The sequence below is a fragment of the Neolamprologus brichardi genome, chromosome 20 (genome assembly GCF_056152115.1).
Source record: "Neolamprologus brichardi isolate AB-2024 chromosome 20, ASM5615211v1, whole genome shotgun sequence".
Classification (NCBI taxonomy): domain Eukaryota; kingdom Metazoa; phylum Chordata; class Actinopteri; order Cichliformes; family Cichlidae; genus Neolamprologus; species Neolamprologus brichardi.
Genome location: NC_142123.1, coordinates 1,263,335 through 1,286,106, shown reverse-complemented (window position 1 = coordinate 1,286,106; position 22,772 = coordinate 1,263,335). Strand labels below are relative to the sequence as shown.

Genomic DNA, 22,772 nt, shown 5'->3' with positions numbered 1-22,772 from the left:
GGTAGTAGAACAGAGTAAGAAATCTACTGATTGTTAAGATGAGATGTCACAAAAACACGAAGACACAAATATTTTAGAAATCTGTCTAAAACGTACATTGTTATTTATGAGGCAAATGACAAAACGAATTCATGATTTTATGCTCAAATCTGAGCATAAAACTGAGCCAGCTCTCTGGATTTCTCAGCAAAGTCAGAAATTTGACAAGCATAACATTCAACCAATAAAACAAAATCTTTTCTGTTCAGAAATGCAAGTAAATAACTGTAACTTAACATCTCAATATTAATACTGTTAATTTAGGGCAGCTGTGGGGTAAACCTGACATTGGGTGCTGGTTTAATAAAAATGCTAAGCACCATATTAAAACATTAACAATAATCTGGCACAGTTTACACATTCTTATTACAACTTAAAGAAATCCAGGAAAAGCCCTGTGTTCTGTCTGCATTTCAAGAAGAAATATCCTCCCTGATCACAGTTTGGAACACTAATGTTTATACATGATAAAAGTCTTTCAGCAATGTGAAGTTCACATAGTTTAGTATCACGGTTCAGTGTTTGTTGGCGGCTGTCTGACAAATTGAAGGGCAGCCCTTGTGCAAGAGAGTTGCAAAACACGGAGTGCAATCAACAAGAAAGTCTCTCGGCTGTGCGAGCCAGTACTTTTGAATCACTCCCGTTCAACCCCCCCTCTCGCTCTCACTGTGTCTGCCTCTCACTTGGAGAGTAAGCTCCCCTGATCCTCCACACAGACTAAGTTTACAGGCTGAAGCAGCAACAGCAGAAGCTCCTCCCTTTCGACACATCTGGAACAGTGTTAAAGCGGAGAGGAGCACACCAACACTCTCCTTAAGGATAGCAACACAGTAAAAGTTATTCAAATCAGGTTTTTAAGACGACTGACTTTTCTTGCATACTTAAAGCTAACTGTGGACAGCTGGTTTCCTGAACATACCACACAGCTTCATTTACGCTGCTCTGACCTGTGAACGATCTTCCTGCCCATCATCCCTGACTGACAGCCCCACTTGCTGCAAGTAAGTAATGATTTTTTATTTTGAGTTCTTATGGATTCTGTTTGCTTCTGTCTAATTTCTTATTTTGCTGATGCATGATGGGAAAGACACTTGCAACACTTATGATACCACAATACCACAAGCTGCCTTTACGTTTCCGTTACAGCAAAGTGTTTCAGAGTGAGCAGCTAAACATTAACGCAAGAGAGGAATAGTAATGCACAATAAAGAAAATACAGCACAGCAAGTTCCTACTAACTTTCACCAACATTACGCTCTGCCTGAATCACACAGATATCACATGCTGTCACATTAAATTTGTCAGTGGACTTCCTGATTTGTAGGAGTTTCCCGTCCTTGTTGCTCCTTCCCTAAAGCATTCTCACACAGATCTACGCGTCCTTGCAGGTCTAAACATGCAAAGCCACCACAATCAGCATGAGCTGGAATTCATCCTGATGCAAATCATTTAGCAGATACAATATTTACGTAACATATATGTAAGGAAAACTAATGTGTCCAGTAACCTTTTCATCCATCAAGTGAGATCTATGAGTTTCCCCTCCTGTGGTCAAACTGACTGTCAAATCAGTCCCATTCTATCAGTGAACAAGCATCAACAACAGCACCACACAAAGTTAAGCAACGACTGATAGCCTTGATTATCCACGAGCATTTTCCTAACCTTCTCATCTACATACTCTGTCCTGAAGCTGGGAGCCGGGCTCAGTGCTAACAACAAAAGCTTTTAACCACTGATGCTGCTGCTTGTCACGCTTCCAAATTGACATGGAAGACATTTATTTGAGATTTCAAGTCATAGTTTCCAAAGCCGGCAGCTGAAAAATCACTGCTTGGTCCAAAAACATTCCCTGCATTTCTGCTTTAAGTGGAATTGAGGAATATTCCAAGACTGTAAAATATGCAAACTGCCATCCTTTATGAGAGGATACTGAAAATACCAGCTAGTCTCCATCTTTCTCATATAAACATTTACGATGTCGACCTTTCACTTTCTTCTGAGGTATGCATCCAAAACTCTCATTCACCACTGCTTCCCTAAACTTTACAGTTTAGACTTCCCGTGGCTGTGCCAGTGGTCTCTTTGAGAGTTGTAGCTGTAACTTACAATATGAGCTTCAACTTAAAGCTGCAAAGCAAAGCCAAATATCAGTGATTATCAGTGACACAGCCCTGTTTTTATAATTATTTTCATTGATAGTAGCACTTTTAAATTCTACATGAAAGATGTAGGGTGCAGAATAATTTAACACAGGAATCCATGTGACTGTACACGATATGTATAAATAACTCGTATAATTTATAAACTGGAATAAGAGTTTTCTAAAGGCTCAGCTACATCCAAGAAAACTGCATTAGTTCCCTTAACTGAAACTGCGTTTACAAGGACAAAAAAGGCAGCGAGCACCAGCAGCCTGACACGCCTGTATGAGTCTGTATCATAGTGAAATGAGCTCATATTCACAGTAAGTATAAGTACTAAGTTATTTTTAACATTTTTAAATAGAGTCAGAGGCCGTGTGGTACCGCCTGTTATTTCTGAGTGAGTCATGCTGTATATTGTGCCCAGAAGTCTTAGGTAATCTAAGTTAGAAAAAACAAGCTAACCTTGATGGAGTTGTCAATTTTTTTGACATATTTTGTGCCGTATAAAACACAACTGCAGGTATTAGGTTCTTTGTGGTGACGGGCTGAAGAGAAAGCCGTAGATGATAAATGTGAGACATGACCATGAAAGAGGAGGAGGAGGGTTTACACGGTCAGGAATGTGGAAGTAAATATGCAAGAATGGACAGGGAGGGTTGTGCTAATAGCACATTGGACAGAAACAGACTGGATGGCAGGGTTTTTCCACATGCCATCAACTTTAACATTCCTCAGAAAATCCTGCTTACGCATAACTTCCACAATGAAAGAGACCTTTCGTTTTTTGGCCCTTTTACAGAAAAGAACTCTTCTAGAATTTTCCACTGCAGTTCTGGCTTGATTGTCCGTTACAGAAACCACAAAGAACTGGCAGGAACAAAATTACAGTCTTTGGGCCTAGCCTTACAAAGCCAGATGTACAGGCAACCAAATAAGGCTGTTTAAATGGGTTTCCTAAAACAATAATTATTTCCATGACGGTTCTATAAAGGAATTTAACAGTCCACTGATTCATCTGTTTTTCTATTCAGGGCCCTTTCCACTCATTAAAGCACCTTTAAGGTCTTTTTAGTGTATTTCCAGCTGTTTCTACCGTCTGTTTTACCAAAAGCTTCATTTCATATCAAAATATGTGTTTTTTTTTCTGTCTGTGTAACATGGATTACTAAAGGATGCCTTTGGGAGGAGGAAACAAGTGTGGCCGCTGTTCAAAGACTGTTTACTTCGCAGAAGAGGTTCTCTGTGACGGGCGGAGCTTCCATAGATCCTGCTTCCTGTGCAGTGAGTTAACCGATTGCTGTTTCCTGTGATTGTGGAGCCCAGTGAACTTTTGGCACATCTTACAGGCACATGTAATATTAACCTAATGTGTATGAGTCGTGTGTATGTGCAGACAAAGAGAAAATGCTGTATAAGGGTGGCTAAGCTATATCTGAACTACATCTTGGTCTATAAATTTTTTTTGTGTGTGTGTCTCCTGAAAACTGAGCCTTAAGCTGATCAGTTCCCCTTTCGCTCTAACTTCCTGCCAGAGTCTATTCAGATCAGCTGCAGAGAGAAAAACATTTCAGGATTAGCCAGTTTCATATAAAAGTCTTGTAGCTTTATAAAATCCAGTTATTTACATTGATGACTAAGTGTTAGCACTACAAAACCTTTTTATCTTCCAAGGAGTCGCACTAGCAAAGAGTCTACTAACCTAGAGGAGTCCTGTGTCTTTATAAAATGTGATTAAAACAGTCTGCAACCAGGCCGATGAAAAAAACCAAAAGGACGCCGGTGTATTTTTGGCCTCTATCGACTTCTAGATTGGTTTCCTGCTTTTTGTAAACCTCTGGGACCATTCCTGTTATCGCTGCGTCACTCCCTGGAAGAAATAGCAGCACATTTCAGGTTGTTTATGCTGAATGTTCTCCTTAATATGCATCAGGATGGTAGAACTACCAGCGATGAATTTAAGGTGGAGAACCCAGTAAACCCCTGGCGCCATCTTGGTTCAGGTTGCGCTCCTAGTGGTGCTCCTGTTTTTGGCTTTTTCTTGGACACTGATGGCTCTCACACTGAAGACCACTGTTTAATGTCTATTTGAGCTTTCTTTTAGCTGTTCTTCTTCTTTTGGCTTTTCCCTTTAGGTGTTGCCATAGCCAATCATCTGCCTCCACCTCTCCCGAACTCTTGCAAACCCTATCCTAGCCAAAAGTACTATAGTTACTGGCCTTGCACTGATAGCAGTTGTTAACCCAGAAAATATCATTCTTGACAACCTGCATATTTCATCTGCCAACGATTTTATACCAAATACCCATCCTGACGCATGCATCCCCATCTGTCCGAGCTTGGGACCAGAACTAAGAGTACACTGACTTGTGGCTGGGTTTGTCTTCACCAGTTATGATCCCCAACATGTAGTTTAGGTCAGCTTGGGTCAACAAGTTGATGTTTGTTGAGCTGTCTGGTAAAACTGCAAATATGCATCTGCGAGTAATGGAAACAGGATTTCCTGGAAGTGATACAATCTAGCAGGATTGCTAAAATGCTCACAGCAATTCAAAAAGGAGACATCAGACCACTCCACATACAAGTATTCATCTCTTGTGAACTGTAAATCCTTCATAATGATAAATTAGATATCTTGAAGCTTGAAAGAAATGTAGGTTCATGGGGTTTGGAGGAGTTATTTGTGTTCTTGCATCATAATCAAACATTCCTTTGATGGAATTTAGATGAGAACATGTTCCTTCAAACAAAATGTTCCTTATAAGGCAAACAGTTGGGAGCCTTTATAAACAGATGAAAGTACTCAACCAAAAGTACAAAGGTATGCAAAACAATAATAATGTCTCTTTGTACAGTGGTGTGTGGGAAGAATTTGGACAGCACAACTGTTGCTGTTCATATGGATGAAGTCTACTGCAAGGCGTGCTATGGTAAGAAATATGGGCCAAAAGGCTATGGTTATGGCCAAGGAGCAGGAACCCTCAGCATGGACAAAGGAGAGTCCCTGGGAATTAAACCTGAAGAGTGAGTAACACACAGGCAAGCATACTTTTTGATGGTTTTAAGGCTCCTTATCCACATTTTGTTGCCTTCTTTACCCATCAGACCCGGTCCCCATCGTCCTACCACCAACCCAAACCCCTCCAAGCTAGCTCAGAAGTTTGGAGGATCAGACAAATGCCCTCGCTGTGGCAAGTCTGTCTACGCTGCTGAGAAAGTGATGGGAGCTGGGAGTGTAAGCAAAACACAAGCATATATGAGTGCATGCAAGAAAAAACACAACTACTTTAAAACGAGGCTTGTATATGTTTACAGGCATGGCATAAGTCTGGATGCTTTACATGCGCCACTTGTGGGAAGAGCCTTGAATCAACCACACTAGCTGATAAGGATGGGGAAATCTACTGCAAAGGTAAAACTCTCACTTTCAAAGACTTCTATAAAACCAGACAACAGCACTTACTGCCACCTGCTGGCCTTTAAAAAGAATGCAGGTGTAACATACCTCCACATTGGGTCCAAACTTCAAACATTTCCCATGGGTCAATGACTTACTGTCACAATTAAGATGTGTTTCCATGGGCGCAAAGCTAGGAAAGCTAACCCATTCAGGCCCAGGAAGGATCTGAAACAGATAATATAGGTGATAGGAACACTAAATATATATAACTTGGGCTGAAAAAAAAAAAAAGTCTTTATAAATGAGGCTTGTGGTTAAAAACGAACTCCTTTTTTGTAAGAATGGGTTGTAATAAACCCTAGAACACAACAGACGGTGCAGTTACCCAGAAAAGTTGAAGTTTTATGATTTCAGTTGAACTCTAAACCTGGGATTCAAAGTTCATGCCTGCAACATGTTAAACAATGACTCAGAAAGGTTCTCTTCATCAAAATCTGTAAGCCTATTACAAATTAATTACACAAACTATGCACTGTATAGCTATCAAGTTATGTGCTAAATGAAAAAGATAACTTTATCTATTACTCTCTGACTCATTTCAATAAATACTAGCAAACACTCAACAGCCACTTTATTGGGTACACATTGCTAGTAATGGCTTGAACCAACTTTGCCTTGAAAACTGCCTGAATTCTTCACATCACCGATTAGACGAGGTGCTGGAAAGAGATTTTGGTCCACGATGACATCGCAGCATCACGCAGTCGCTGCAGATTTGTCCGCTGCACATCCATGACACAGATCTCCGGTTTACCACCAAAAGTGCTCTATTTTTGTAGGCGCTTTAACTTATAGTAAGAAGGGCCTTGAGGTAACTGTTTTTGTGATAACATGCTACACAAACAAAACTGAACTTAATTATTAGATTGGGATGTGGTGAATGTAAAGACCCTTTGAGTGAATTTACTGTCATGTCCAGGAACCACTTTGAGATGATCTGGTGAATTACTCTGCTGAAAGAAGCCATCTGAAGACGGGCAGTAGCACTTGGGTCGGCTGTTTGTGTTTAATCAGTGCTCAAGCTGTACTAATGGGCCCAAAGTGTTTCAAGAAGCTACCTCGTACACAACTACACCATCAGCAGTCTAAACTGTTGATAAAAGGCAGGATGTACACCAAATTCTGACCCTGCCATCCAAACGTTGTAGCAGAAATTAAGAATAGACAACATGTTTTCAATTTTCTATCAATTTTGAGTGTTTGCACATAGTAGCCTCAGTGTCACAGTCTTGCTGATGCATGTGTATGTGTTGTGAAGAGTGGACCCAAAGTGCAGACATGAACGAACTTGGAACAAAACTTGAATATTAACAAAAGGCGAGCCGTTTAATAAGGCTGATAAAAAGACACAACAACAGGCAAAGACAAACTAATGCAAAACTAAACATGAACCTAAACAGGTGAACTAAAATACAACATGAAAAACCCTGATAGTAACAGACCTGCAAACACGGTGAAACAACAGATGACCTGACAAAGACTGAGTGAGAAAACATAAATACACACAGGAGGCTAATGAGGGGAGTGGGAACACAGGGGGAAACAGCTGACACACATGAACATAACGACATCACAGGGGAAACATAAAGCTGAATACATTGAACACAGGAACACGGGACCTCTTCAAAATAAAACAGGAAACATAATGAAACACAGACGTGACAACGTGAACTTGACAACAAAAGACATGAAACCTATAAAGGACAAGAGAGACTTAACACAGGGGTTGAAAACACAACAGGAAACTAATAAACAAGTGAACTTAGAAAACCCAATGAACTTAAACTTAAACCATAAACATCAAAATAAACTAAAACTCATACCGTTGGGTGAAAAGACCCAGGATCGCGACACTCAGTGCTGTTATTAGCTGACAGGAATGAGTCAGTCAGAGAAAGATGTCCTTGGTTGTAACAAGTAGTTATTTGAGTTATTATTGCCTTGCTAGCCACTTGAAACAGTCTGGCCATTCTCCTCGGACGTCTGGCATCAAGAAGGCATTTTCTTCCAAAATGCCACCCACTAGATATTTTCTCTTTTTCAGAGCATCCTCTGTAAACCCTGGAGATAGCTGTGTGAAAATCCCAGCAGATCAGCAGTTTCTGAAATTCCCCATAGTAACTCAACAGGTCATCTTGATCACATCTGCGTGCTTAAATGCACTGACTTGCTGCCATGTGATTGGCTTATTAAACATTTGCATTAACGACCAGTTAAACATGTGTACCTAATAAAGTGGCCGGCAAGTGTATAATCCAACAATGTTGTTAACACAACATCACAGGCTCATATTCATTTTTATTATTTTGTCACAATACCTTGTAGGTGTGTACTGTAAACTGAACCCACTGGTGATGAATAGTGGAGCTTATCAATGCTCCCAGCGTCCAACACCTTTCAGTTCAATATTCTGTTATATGGGCACATTAACCCCTTTATTGTGTCTGGGTCAACCCAGCCCCATGTATAGGCAGATACAGAGAAACACGTTTTTCAGGTACCCAGTATGGGCTATGTAGCTGAGGAATATGAGACCCAGCAAACACAGTTCAGAATTAAACTGCTGAATTAAAGTGTTTACTCATTCCTGCTTTCTAACAGCCGCAAAGGTGTAAATCTAACGCTGATATCATGTTTCAGGCCGAAACGCCACAGAATCTGCACTTGAGCGGTGCACAAGAGTAACACTGGGCATTTAGAGGCGCACAAATGAAATAGTCTGTATATAGAAGAACCAGCATGGGAGCTGTGGTGCAATATATTCGTTAGTTTGCTCATATGTCAAATTTATTTGTTTAGGCCATTGCTAAGTGGTGCACACCAGCTTGGGCTAATGCTAACTCAATCTGTGATCGAGTCTGTAGATCCAGAAGACAGCATGGCCTAAAACACATTTGAGGGGGAAGTCAAAAATCCTTCTACCAACAACCCTGAAGAAACTGTGGTCCCTGTGAGGAATTCAATCGAGGAATATCATGTTTGCCAGATTAAAATCAAACACTCAAATCAAAGCTGATCCAAGCAGGCCACAGTGAGCTTTGTCTAATATGGGAGGAAGGCAAAGTGTGGAGTCTTATGGCATTACCTTTGTTCTCAACAGCTTGTTACGGCAAAAACTTTGGTCCCAAAGGATTTGGCTATGGACTGGGAGCCGGGGCGCTGGCGCACACTCAGTAGGAACCGCGTATCTTCAGCAGCACAGCTCCAGATTACTGCACTGCCTGGCTCTTCCTGCAGGGGGCAGACGACCTATATCCACAGACGCGCTTGATAGAAAGCTGCTTTTATAAACTGTACAGTCGAAAGGATGACACCTTCATAATCCCATAGAAACAGGTGAATACTATTGCAGTGCTGCTACATATGCACATTTAATGAACATGAATATCTATGTAAAACTGCATGGGTGATTTGCACTCAAAAATAACTATCGTCCTCTCATTAAGAATTAATTTTTCTCTCAACACTTGCAACCCCTGGTGTTGTGATAAAAAAATGATCGCCTGCCAAAAACGATTTCCGGTATTTGGCCCGAAATTACTGTTCGTACTTAAATGGTTGTAAATCACTTGTTGGTCTGTGAAACGTGTGTCAAACATCTCTCTTGGTTGATATCAAGCCACTTGAAGTCAGAAAATATATTTCTGTCATGAGGTAGAAGCTGCAATCAGACTTTTATACATCCTTTAATAACGAATGTAAAACTCTCACTGCAGCAGAGGTTGCACCAAATAACACAACAGTTATACAAAGATGTTTTAGGTGGATTGATTATATTATAGAATATAGAGTGTGTACAATGATGTCAAAAAGAAACCTGCTAAACAGATGACTTTTTTATTTTATATGTAAAACCTTCGTAAATGGTGCTGACTGCAGACTGTTTATCAGTATAAACAGAGATATTAAAAAACAGCACACAAACACACACAAAAAGACATACAATCAACGGAAATCACTTTTTGTCCGACGATCACCTTTTAGCATCACAAGATAACCTATACAGCCATCTAAAATTTCCACAATTATGCTTTCTGAATAGCATGATGATAAATAAACTACAGAGAGAATGTATTTGGTGTCATTGTGTTTATTGGCTCAAAGTGAAGTGAAACTGCCTCCTCGGCCTCCTTGTCTCGGTTTGTGTCTGAGGCGAGTATCACAGGTGGTGGTTTCTGTTTTGGTTTCAAGAAATGACACGTGGAGGATCGTATCCATTCCTCTCACACCACGCGACACACTGGGACCAGGTAAGTCCAGTATCTTGTAAAATTGGGGGAATCACAGATACACTCCACCCACAAAGCTTATCTATCGCGTAAGAATGTCAGAAAGAATTTACCAACAAATTCCATCACTGATGTTTCCCACAGAAGTTCGACAGAGAAGTTAAGGCGGAGCTCTGAAATTATGAAAATGTAATCTGTTATTCAAATGAAATATACATTTTTATTTCACTAGTTGTAAATATTTCATTCTTAATGTGAAATCTGTGGATGAGGCAAATTGGACATCTTTGCGTGTAGCCCTACCTTGTAACGACATTGTTTCCAGAAGGTGATGATCACTAACCGGCTGATTAGTCATTCAGCAGTTTGAACTCTTTATCCAACTTTATCCGCCATGCCACCCACTCACATTCCAGCTCTCAGAGACGCGAGATTTCATAGTTTCTAATAAGGACTTTCAAGGCTTATAAATGAGCGCTTATTGCACTTTAAGCATATTAGCATTTTAGTTTACTCATTATACAGAAAGGTGTGTTAGCAGGTTTTTCTACAGGTGCACTGCGACCTCAAAGGGAGATGGTAGCCTGAACCCATCTACTCTTTTGTTTGCCTTTGTTGTGGAATTCGGTTTTTAAAAAATGTTGCTCTTTCCTCCACAGCTGTCACGTTGATAACTTACGTGACGAGTTACTTTGAAGATGAATAGCATAAACAGAAGGAAAAAAATGGTAACCAATAATGAAGTTAGGTCCATAATTACCACTGGCAGCATTAAACACGAACATGTACTCGTAATTATAATCCATTATTCTGATATTGGCTACTTTTGTTTATTTAATACTTTTTTCTTTTTACTTGAGTGAGCTAACTCGTAAAGACTAAGACGTATATTTACCCTGGTGTCGCTATGTTAAAGTTCTCTCTCCACCACTGCAACACATAAAAAGGCTGCTATGCAGAGTGCTGTAAAACACAACTGTCAGCGTGCACTGACTGATTCTCTGTGCCTGTCTTTCTGTCGCGCGCACTGCACGCTGACTCACACACTCAAGATGGGAATTTCATAAACAGCCCGGATCTCCTCCTGCCGTCACTGAGAAGGAGGCGGGGTGCTAGTCGAAAGGGGGAGAAGGTCCAGACAGAAGCCGGGCATGTTCAAACATATCCAGGCAGAGCAGCCTACCAACCCGCACGGTGTCCTGTCATTGCGCACAGACGGAACTTGTTGTAATAGACAAATGTGTTTAACATCATCTTTACTGTAGCTAATCTGTTTCCCCGTGGGACGTTAATACGGCAAGACACGAGATGCGCATTTAATAGATTCAGTATCTATCAGAGGATTAAGTTGTCTAGTGTCTGGTACTGAAGAGGTTCCTTCAGCGTGGAAATGTCGTTCGCGGCCAAGGCGATGAGAGACGGACTGCTAGAGAAGCGCAGCAGCGGACTTCTCCAGCTGTGGAAGAAGAAGCGCTGCGTCCTCACTGAGGACGGGCTGCGCCTGCACAACTGCAAAGGAGGCGGCGGTGATGCTCCGGGTTTGGCGTCGAGCTCCAAAGTCAAGGAGCTTCACTTTGAGCGCATGGTCACGGTGGACTGCGTGGAGTATAAGCGAGGGCTGGTGTACTTCACTGTGGTCATGGTCACGGGCAAGGAAATTGACTTTCGGTGTCCGCAGGACGGCACAGCGTGGAACGCAGAGATTGCTCTGGCTTTGGTGCGCTATAAGAACCTACAAGCCGTGCAGACCGGGAGGAACCGGCACCTGTCTACGGGACACCTGGGCAGCACTGGGGAGGACGAGGAGCTCTGATTTTCGGAGGTATCCTAAGTTGTTGTCTGGTTGGACTGAAATAGCTGGAAGTCAAAGTGTGACTTTTTGGCGTGGGAAAGCTTTTATTTCATTTATGTATAAATCATTTTATCTGGAGAGAGTGGCACCACACCCTCTCATTGCTCAAATATCCTCAAGTTCACTCCCAGTAACTGAGACTGGCAGTGAATCCCAAGCAAATACCTCAGCTAAACAAACATAATTATTATTATTATTGGCTTTTCAAGCAATTGGCAACTAAAGGCACAGATGTGTGCCGGCAGTAAAACACCTGACTTAACATGTTATTTCCTTTTTGTGCTAATCTCCAAACACGTTGTTGCAATAACTGGATGGAAAGGAATGAAAATATCGAGACTCTTGGGAATGAGGTGACACAGAGCTGAGAAGCACTCACGTTAAGCTCATGCTGAAGGTTATTTACAAGTGTTTAGATGTTCCACCGAGTTAGAGTCCTCTCCGAGTTTTCCTTACTATGGTCATCTGCCTGTACTACACCTCAGTAGACACAAACCAGCTTCACTTGAGGACATAATTAAGATGCAACGTGAGCCTTCAAAATAACATCTGCCTGCCCCTCCCTCACCAAGCAGCCGAGTATTTTTAAACACACGCACAAACACACACACTGACTTTCCTTATGGGTTTAGTTGACATGAAGCAGTGGGACACTAAGGGTGTTAATCTGTCGTTGTGACTTTTGAGATCAAGGGTACAGTCGTCACCATCTAATGGAAACAGAGTTATTTAATGAAACCGGTCATCTCAAATGAACTCGTGACCCAAATGTGTGAGTCTGAACTATGAGCTCACAGTTTAGGAATCTGCAGCGATGGTTCTTTAAGAGAGCTGCTCTAGTCAAGTGCCTAAATTAACTTAGGAGCCGTGGTAACAGTGCAATTTAACGCATTACAAATGCACTTTTGAGCGACCCTGCTGCTGAACATAGACATGTGTGTGTGTTTTAAATTATTTTTTTCTTTTTTCAATGGTAAAACATAAATAAAAATCTTTTTCTCTTTCTTCAGCCTTCCTACTTCCTTGGAGGGAATCAATAAGAAGGGGAAAGTAGTACAACTCACCAGATCCAGAGGATGCACAAAAAGGTCATCAGTGACTGTGGAACAAACGACTGAGAACAAGTGTCACAGAAACTCATCTTCACTTGCAGCCAGTCAAAGTATAGGAATCTGATAAACTGCGGATAAAGACTTGGTTTCTGTCCTGATCTCGTTGCTTAAGGACAATTTGGAGACTCCTGCATAAAAAAGCTGTTTTCTGGGAACAGTTTACCTTTTGTGCCTTGATGTTTCAGTAGCATCTTCATTTTTGAACATCATTTTGCGACAGTTTTCGACGCTGCTGAAACAGGAGTCAATTTGTTCTGCAGGCTTGTTTTTGAAGGATTGCTATGACTTACTTTGAAAACTTTAACTTACAGAATGAGCAGATCTTTGAGGTTTTCTAAGATGGAATTGAAGTATTTTGTTTCTGATATATTGCACTCTGTATACTACATATTTGCTTAAACCATGTACAGTATTAGAACTGTAAAATAATAATAAATTTTTGTAATCCAGATTTTCTGACATATTTTCATTGGTCTTCTATTTTAAATGGTGTTTCACTTCATTTCACTGTTCACTAAAGTCTTATTTTAGATTCAGACCATTAATTGCTAAGCTCATCTGTTTCCGGTTGTGCGTTAACCTTGCTGTTATAGCCTCTGGAAAACACACACACCCGAGACACACACAGTGGCATGGTTTCCCTGCTATTGCGTGTGTGCTGAAGTCAGGGCACCTTTTGTTCTGAGCGGTTTGGAGGACTAATGAGAAGCACAGTGAGCCTGAGGCATGTGCACACAAACATCCACCCACACAGATTCACCTACAGGAACGTGTGTGCACACCCAGCATGAAGTTCATCCAGAAGCATCAGCAGATTCTTGTCAAGGAGACATAGAATTTATTGTTCATTTAATCATCTTGTGCATGTTTTTGTGTGTATATCAAGAATATAGCAGTCTGTGTGTGATATGTTTAGCTGCGTGGCTCGGTGCACTTTTAGAATAAAGGGCTAGTTGTATAGCAACTTCTCGTGTTCCTGTGGAAAACCCCCATTGCCACACCGCATGAGTCAGCAAAGGACAAGGAGTGCTGCAAGAAGTAGAGATGGATCATTGTATTAAGCAGTATGTTTGCGTGTGTGGATTTGTGTGGAGAGCAGGTTTTACAGACAATATATGTGAAGTAGAGCCGTGGAGAGGTTACACCTTTAAAGGTACTGTGTGGAAAATCTCACCACTAGAGGTCAGCAGATTGCAGTCAACAGAATTTAGTGGCTGTTCATCTGTAGTGAGTGTATCCAGGGGTGTCAAACAATGAGGCCCAGCAAGAACTCTAATCTGGTTTACTGGATAGCTTTGTAAAGATGTAAGGGAAGACTTAAATTGTGGAGTGTATTTTCTGAATTTTTATTAGTTTTACAGCATTTACTGCTGAAAAAGACCTCCCCACAGTCATTAATACTACACCAAAGTAACTAGGTGCATGTGTCCCCTGATGTAAAATGAGTTTGATAGCTTGAGAGGAGGCTGTAAAATTTAAAGTGTAAAGTTGATGATTCAGTGAAGCTGACTTCTGTCTGATGAAGGCACTGAGGTGAGTTTTTGTCGGTAAGCACTGCTGCATTGCAGCTGCTTGTAGCTGGCGTTTGTGAAACTTTCTTTGAAGAGAATCTAACACGGTAGGACTCGGACACTTAACAAATAGACTCTCATATGATGTGAGAAAATAACTAAACTGTTTATCAGAGGGAAACTTTGCTTTTTAGGACACTTGAGACTAACATTAGCTTGCATAAAGGTAGCTTTTAACCAGCTGTTATTGTTTGTTTTTTTTAGCTAGCTAGTTGTCAGCTGGTTGATGGTAAGATTACATTTATAACCCTCTGACAATAAGTAATTGGGCCAATATCTAGAATAAATAAGTATTTTAAAAAGTGTTGTTTTGGGGGGGCAGACTAGAATGTGATGGAACAGTTATGAAAGTGACAAGATAACAGCTAATAGCAAACATGTATCTACAGTATTATATGAAAACATACATTAACTTGCATCTTTTTCTCCCTCACAACACCAAAGTGTCATCCACTTCTTTTAAGCGTGTCTCAGTGCAATTATTTATTTCTCTATGGGAGCTTGAGGGTCCTGCGCAGTATCTTAGCTGCTCCCAGGACTGCGCTCTTCTGGACAGAGATCTACGATTGTTGCGGCTCCTCCAACCTATGGCCGCGGCAGGCTAAACATGAGGACACCGATGACGCGCAACAATAAACACATAAAATACACTTCTGTACCATTTCCTCCTTTTATTCCACATGCAACTGTCCAATATACAAATCAGCGCCTGGGATTAACTATTAGACAAATGCACAGACTGCACAAACAAATGACTGCAACTCACCAATAACTGCACTAACTACTATGCCAAATTACAACTTGGCCTATGGCATCAATTAGTGCACAAATATACAAAAAACATCAAGTTACAGTCAAAATACATCAAAATCATTCAAGCTGCGCTCAAGCTGCGGTCAACAGAAAGTTTTGCGTCATGCTCACCCTACCTTTCTGCTCATCAACATCAGGTGCTGTGAACAGGTGAGTGCACCCACATTTATCATGTAACACACCCATGAGACACGCCCCACACCCGTACACCAATACAGTGAGTCCATTTAAACCAACCCACTTAGTCAAAAAAGGAACAACTCATATGGTTCCTACAACGATGTTGTTCCTGGGATCTGCTGGAGCCACTCGCCTAGCTTGGGAGTCACCGCACCTAGTGCTCCGATTACCACGGGGACCACCGTCACCTTCACCCTCCACGTCTTCTCGAGCTCTTCTCTGAGCCCTTGGTATTTCTCCAGCTTCTCGTGTTCCTTCTTCTTGATGTTGCTGACATTCAGGACTGCTACATCTATCACTACTGGAAGTCCCACAGGATCTTAGCTCGGTCATTCTCCACCACCTTTGGGGGCATCTCCCATTTTGGCCTCGGGACTTCCAGGTTGTACTCGGCACAGATGTTCATGTACACTTGGTTATGGCTTTATATATATACATATATATATACATACATATATATATATATATATACATATATATATATGTATATATATATATATATGTATATATATGTATATTATATGTATATATATATATACATATAATATATATATATATATATATATATGTATATATATACATATATATATATATATATATGTATATATATATATGTATATATATACATATATATATATATATATATACATATATATATACATACATATATATATATATATATATATGTATGTATATATATATGTATATATATACATATATATATACATATATATATATACATATATATATATATATATATATATATTCTTCACCGATCAGAGCTCACTTCAAAAATCGTTGGCAAGCCTCCAGCTTCTCAGCTCGTAAGAGATGGAGCTGCTGTGTAAATATTAAACCACTAGAGGTCTGTCTCGCCACTTTTAAGTGAGGAAAATGTCTCTGTGTGTATGTACACCAGTCTGTGTGCATGAGTCTGTGTCGGGCTTATCCAAGTTCTCAGATAATCTGTGTGTTTAGGAATGTTTGTTTGCCTTTAGAAAGTTTTTTTCAGTTTTTTCCTCTACCATTGGTTTACATTCTCCATTATCTGTTGACACACACTGTGCAAGACTGCAAACAGAATGCCTGTGTGTGTGTGAGTGTGTGTGTGCGCGCGTGTGTGCATGTAGTTGACTTTTATCAGTTTCTGGAAATTGTTGTTGGAAAGTTGTGTCCCTCTCTTTCTTTAAATGTTGTTTCAGTTCAGTTTCCAGGCATTTATTTGTACTCAGCTCTCTTAAGGGCCTCAGCATTTTAATCAGACTTAAGTCTAGACTTTAACCGGGCCATCACAACACCTGAGCAGAAGCCGTCTCCTTTCAGACAAAACATATTTGCTTAGCCTTTTTCTAATTGTACTGTCGTGAACTTTAACCTTTAACGTTCTCAGTGAGGCTTGTAGAGTCTGAGTCACAGCTCGTAGGTTTGTCCATCAAGATTTGTCTGAACGACGCCCTCACATGCATGTCTGGCATTTTAATCTCTCCTTCGAGGTTCAGGTGTTAGTAAACAAAACCGCCCCAGGTTCATGTAGCTGTACTCAATAACAATATCATGAGTTAAATATGTTAAGCATGTCGTGAGCGTGCTAAGATGTTAATATGAGGATGTTAACATAATGTTTATCATTGCTGCCTAAGCCCTATTATTATCACCAGAATGGTTGCATAGAGAAGTCTGGGAATAATCCCTCCTCAACATGCATGCCTCGATCCAGAAGGAAAGGGACAGACTGCAATGTCCTTTATTAAATCTCCATTTAATATGCATTGTGAGAACTCGTTTTTTGGTGTATTTGATGGTTTAACTTGCTGCTCTACAGTTATGCAGGTATCGCGATGATCCTGGAAACCAGACAGAGCCAATATCTCCCCAAATAAAGCTCCTCGAGGCAACTGTTGTTGTGATTTGGCGCTATGTAAATAAAATTAAATTGAAAATTGAATTGAATATTTCTTTTGTCTTGGAAGAGGGTCTCTTCACCCCTGCCATGTTCAGATTACCGCTTGTCCATGCTGGGACAATCAGAACCGTTTATCTGATATGGGCTAGATTCAATATGATGACAGACGTCTTAGCACACATTGTCCATTTGTCAGTGTGACATCATGCATTTTATTGCACTGATTGCTTGCAGGGTCGTCTGCAGTATCTGTACAGCTATCTGCAGTCTGTTATTAATGCCTCTTTGACACTCCTAAGAGGTGATTGACCAGTTTGCATTTGTGCATTGGTCTGCTAGTGCCATATTAGTGTCATAATCACAAAAACCCGATGGAAGCTTAACTCTTTATTTTCACAAGCAACGAATAAAGTGCAAAGTCAAGATACAGGGAAGTATTTAGTAATGGAGCGCGGTGCAGGGATGAAGCAGTGGAGCACCAGAAGACTGCAGGAGAAGATAAAACAGGTTCATGGTGTTTTAGGTGAGTCTTGAGAGTAAAATTTGGAATTGAGGAGAAGCATGCAGTGGTTTTAGAGGACAGGAGTTTTCCAGGTGAACAGGGAAACAGTGAACAATTTATTCAGGTTGTAGGTAACATAACTCCAACTGAGAGAGAAAGGTCAGATAACCAGAAAGCACAAATAAAATGAGTCATAATTTAAGAGTCTTATCACCACCACAAGGGCAACAACAACCAGAGCACTGCCCAAACTCCACCTTAGATCAAGACACTAACTAGTCATGAATAAAAGTATTAAGCTTGTTTACATTTTGACCCAATCGTGGTGCAAGAGGAAAAGTTCATATTCCCTAAAGGGAACTTAAATATCTGCCCCAAACTTTGTACCACACCTGTTGACTCAAAGACAGAAGAGACAAAGTCATCATGGATCAAAGACAAGGCGCGGGATCAATACAATCAAAAGGATTAATTCCCTGTTGACCATAAATCTCCTCATAAAATATTATGACATTCCACCCAATATTAGTTGAGGTGATTCTCTGTGGATTAAGTTTGTGAATGACAAACCACAGCTGCCCTTCATACAGCTGCCACTGGCTTAAAGTCACGAAGCCTTCAGCGTAACCACATAAAGGACCCCTGTCACGGCACAGCTAGCATCACCACTTCTACTTAGTGAACTTACAAGTGTTTTTTTTCCTTTATTTATTTATTTTTTACATAATTTCCTTTTCCAAGCAGTCTATGGCCAGCTTATAGTTCATATACATATTTACCTACAATTTGTCATTTGAGTCACTCTCATCAGCCTTCAGGCTCCAACTATATTGCCATTGTTTACATGAACATGTGAGATGAAGAATGAGCAGGATTATGTACCAAGAAGGACGTGGCTGACTAATAATAGCGTCCACACACAAAAGAAAGAGAGATCTGGACAATGGGCGGTGCAGTTAAATAGAGGGCTCATCTGTCCATCGAGCTCCATCCATGGTCACATTTCTCCTGCCTCTGACTCTGGTAAGTTCCCTTCATAATACGCTCTGTGTGTAAAGTTTTATATCTGTGCTTTCTTGATTTGCTCTCCTGATATTTAGACTGTAGTTTTGATATTTTTGCATTTGCATTTGTCAAAAATGTGTCATGCATCTCTGTACAGTGAGAATACAGATTGATCTAGTAGTGTTAGTTTATTCAATATGTCGACCTGGTGAACAGTGGGGACATAGCATAGCAGAAACAGACAATAATAAGTGTTTCAGTGCTGTTTTGCTAGCAGCCCAGTTTCATCGTTGGGCACAGACTGTATGCACACTAAAGCTGTGCTACCATGAAGCCAAAGCAGCGGGATGATCAGCTGAAATAATACAAACTGAGGAGTTTAAACCTGCAGCCAAAGCAACTATGTTCAAATCCGAGGTTGACGTAAACTTTCCAAAACACTTTGGGTGGGTTTTTTTTTCATTGCCAAGTTGGCCGCACCACAGAGGGTCATAAGCATCCATGAGTTACCAGCAATAAATCCCTGATCCAGGCTGGGCACCCCAGAGCACAGTCGCCCACCACAGCTGTCTATCAGTTGTCCCCTGGTCTATTTGGGGAGACAGGCCACTCTAAATTCCTCCTGGCAAGATAATCCTGAGGAGAAAGACAGGGATAAGGCACAGAAGAGATGGATGAGGGACGGCTATCTGTCTGGAATTTTCCTAATCCGCTGGAGCAGATTGTAACCCCATCGTGCTAGGTGGTCTTATGTGGTGCCATTCTCAAATGGAACCAAATAGTGAAATGAGAGGGAGGTGTGAGGAGAAAGGCTGGCCTAAATTAAAAGAGTGAAAGGGTGAGTGCTGCAAATCACTTGCAAATTTGACGAAGGACAAAGAGCACGAGGCTGAGGAAAGGTAAGACCAGGTGATAACAAAAGTGAAGACAACACTTTAACAATGAGATGAAGTAAACACATCATACTGGTGTTAATGCGTCTCTGTGTGTTTTATGTCATGTTTATGTGGTAGAAAAGGTTCCTTAAGCAAAACTGCACTCTGTAAGTTCTGTGAAAAACTAGGACACTGAACCACAAACATTTTGTGCCTGTATGATATTTTCCTGCACAACAAACACATTTTCTTAAACATGCATTTAAAAAAAGACAATAAAGCTTCAGCAACCTCAGACTTAAAAATGGATTTAAGGTTCACAGACCAGCAAATTCCTTTTGTCCAAACAGGTGAAGACCGCTTAACACCTCGTATCCTCTGTCAATTCATTATTAACAATTTTCCCACCTATTGTTTGGCTCCATTTCTATATTGTTCAGTTTTAGACTTTTATAATCCATCAGCACGTGGATTTGTATATATTTTTTTTTATCTGATCCGCTGACAAACAAATACTGCCAATGGTTCAGGCTGTGTTTCTAATCTCTCCCGTCTCTTTTGCAGTGAGATCTCAACAGCAGGATGCCTGAACATGTGTGAGTGTTTTCTTACTATAGATACACAGTCATTAAAAAACACAAAAACAAGTATGTCTTTAAGCATTTTAAATTACGTCTTTTTCTCTTCTTTTACAGCCAAGAGGTAAGACCATCTGGCTGCTAACTTGTTGATACAATATTCAACATTTTTTATAACTAAGTTAAGCTACTAAACTACATTTACATCATATTTACTGATAATCTTGTGAATCATCTGAACCATGCAGCGGAAACCCAAGATCTCAGCCTCAAGGAAGCTGATGCTCAAGGTACGAGAAATCATCGGCAGACTTATTTGATGTATTAGTGTAATACCTGTGTTCAGCCACAGGAGGGCAGCAGATACAACTGAAAGAAAGCCAGCATCTGAATGTTTCACCTGTCATTTGGGAAACAATGATGTAATGAGGTGTTTTGAAAGAATCTGAACGCATATGGAAAACATTATTTTATGTTGGTTTGACAGAGTCTGATGGTGGCAAAGGCCAAGGAGGAATTGGAGCAGGAGATTTTAGACAAAGAGGAGGAGAAACATCGGTACCTGGCTGAGAGAGCTCCTCCTTTAAACATGAGTGGCCTGAGCCTTGGCCAGCTTCAGGTATGTTCCCTACAGATTCCCCCAAATCTCTCATTTCTCTGTCCATCCTTTGCAGCGACAACTTAGATCATTCCCAAATTATGTTGATAAAGCATTGTATTCTAAAAAGTAAATCAGGACAAGAAAGCAAGTAAAGAAAGGACTGCACATGATTTCATACTAAGTTTTCCTTTGTGCATGTGTAGGATCTCTGCAGGGAGCTACATGCTAAGATAGATGTAGTTGACGAGGAGCGATATGACATTGAAGCTAAGGTCATGCTCAACACACGCGAGGTTGGTACACGTTATTATCCGTTATTAATTTGAAATGTTTCATATCAGTGATACTTTACGTATATTATGCAACACTATGAGCACCATGAGAAACTCCTACATCCTGCTCCCTCCACTCTGTGTCACTCGACCAGATTAAAGACCTGAATATCAAGGTGCTGGACCTCAGGGGGAAATTCAAGAGGCCTAATCTTCGACGTGTCCGCGTGTCAGCTGACGCCATCCTTCGCTCGCTGCTGGGATCCAAGCACAAAGTCTCCATGGACCTGCGAGCCAATCTCAAGTCTGTCAAGAAAGAGGACACTGAAAAGGTGCATGAAAAATTTAAAAAAGAGAAGATGCAATCATGCATATGCACACAGAATACAGTGAAACCAGCCTGAGCGATGTCTGTGCCATCCTTAGAGCACAGATATGCATTCAGGTCCTGTAAGGTTTCAGATACAGACATGACGTCAGCGCTTGAGATGTCATGAAACACCTGAAAACGCTGTTTTCAGTGTGTGAAAGGTGTGTTTAAGATACCGAGTAGGAAGCCTCTGCAGGGCGGGGACCGTGTGTGAGAGAAGGACTGAACACAAGACAATGATCCCATTGTACACAGAACATTAGCCTTTGTGGCCACTTCTCCCAACTCCTGAGTGCATGCACATGTGCAGATTAGCTTGTTCCGGTGTGTGTATACTTGTGAATGAATGTGTGTCTCTCCAAGTGTGAGGTAAACCAGTTATACCAGTATGGTAATAAACAATTCTCCAAAGGGCTTCCCATTGAAACGAACAAGTCTCAAAGGCTTAGATTCAACAATAACTTTTTCTGAACCTGCTCTACTTTGCAGCCTCTGTTTTTAGTCTTTTATACTCTCTGTTGCACAATCCAACTGTCTCCCTTATCTGCAGAAGAGGCCAGTGGAGGACAGTGACTGGAGGAAGAATGTGGAAGCCATGTCAGGGATGGAGGGAAGGAAGAAGATGTTTGATGCTGCTAAAGGTTCTGCGCAGTGAAGCCAGGAGGCGGGCTGGGGTCACATCAGTGACATCACTCCCCTACATCTGAATCTGTCCTGGTCTTCCTGGGTCTATCGTGTTGTTGTTTCACGCTGATGTCCCTGCGTATGCTCCTGCCATGGAGGTGACAGTATGCCCCCACACCCCTGAAAGGCTTTCAACTACTCTGTCAGCTTGTTTTTGATAAGGTGTTAAAATGATTGTTATGTAAGATTATTTGTACTTTTCACATGTTGCAGCAAACAGACAATCGGCCTGATATTTGTATGGCGGACAAATTAAACTGTACATGTGATTGTTTGGCTTGGGGATGAACTTTAACATTGTAATGTAGATTATCAAATAATAGTGGTAAAAAAAAAAGGTGCATTTCATTGGCTGGACTGAAAGGAAAAAAGAACGAATAAAATATTAAAAGTATACTTTACATGAAACATTTTTCTGTCTCCTTCATGTGTGTTCTTTGATCAACGGCTGTATTCAGAAATATAAAATGCTTTTATGAACTCTGAGAATTTTAGTTTCTAATGCAGTAGGACTAGCTTTTTATTGCAGGTTGCAGACAGCAGATAGAGCAAATGCACAGATGAACACGTGCAGTTTAAATG

At 40.8% G+C, this 22,772-nt stretch overlaps 3 protein-coding genes across 3 annotated transcripts; all 3 read left to right on the top strand.

The window, feature by feature from the left end:
* The first annotated feature begins 721 nt into the window (after window positions 1–721).
* csrp1a (cysteine and glycine-rich protein 1a) lies at window positions 722–9,717 on the top strand. Its single transcript, XM_006785689.3, has 6 exons — window positions 722–1,040; window positions 3,358–3,467; window positions 5,039–5,207; window positions 5,289–5,418; window positions 5,499–5,595; window positions 8,744–9,717. Exons 2-6 carry the CDS (start codon window positions 3,359–3,361, stop codon window positions 8,818–8,820), a joined length of 582 nt encoding a protein of 193 aa, XP_006785752.1. The 5' UTR covers window positions 722–1,040; window position 3,358; the 3' UTR covers window positions 8,821–9,717.
* Window positions 9,718–10,997: 1,280 nt separating this feature from the next.
* phlda3 (pleckstrin homology-like domain, family A, member 3) lies at window positions 10,998–13,354 on the top strand. Its single transcript, XM_006785690.3, has 2 exons — window positions 10,998–11,694; window positions 12,735–13,354. Exon 1 carries the CDS (start codon window positions 11,263–11,265, stop codon window positions 11,683–11,685), a length of 423 nt encoding a protein of 140 aa, XP_006785753.1. The 5' UTR covers window positions 10,998–11,262; the 3' UTR covers window positions 11,686–11,694; window positions 12,735–13,354.
* A 7,109-nt stretch (window positions 13,355–20,463) lies between these two features.
* On the top strand, window positions 20,464–22,598 carry tnni1a (troponin I type 1a (skeletal, slow)). The gene is made up of 5 exons (XM_087833318.1): window positions 20,464–20,553; window positions 20,751–20,882; window positions 21,068–21,157; window positions 21,292–21,468; window positions 22,057–22,598. Exons 1-5 carry the CDS (start codon window positions 20,506–20,508, stop codon window positions 22,159–22,161), a joined length of 552 nt encoding a protein of 183 aa, XP_087689444.1. The 5' UTR covers window positions 20,464–20,505; the 3' UTR covers window positions 22,162–22,598.
* Window positions 22,599–22,772: the final 174 nt, after the last annotated feature.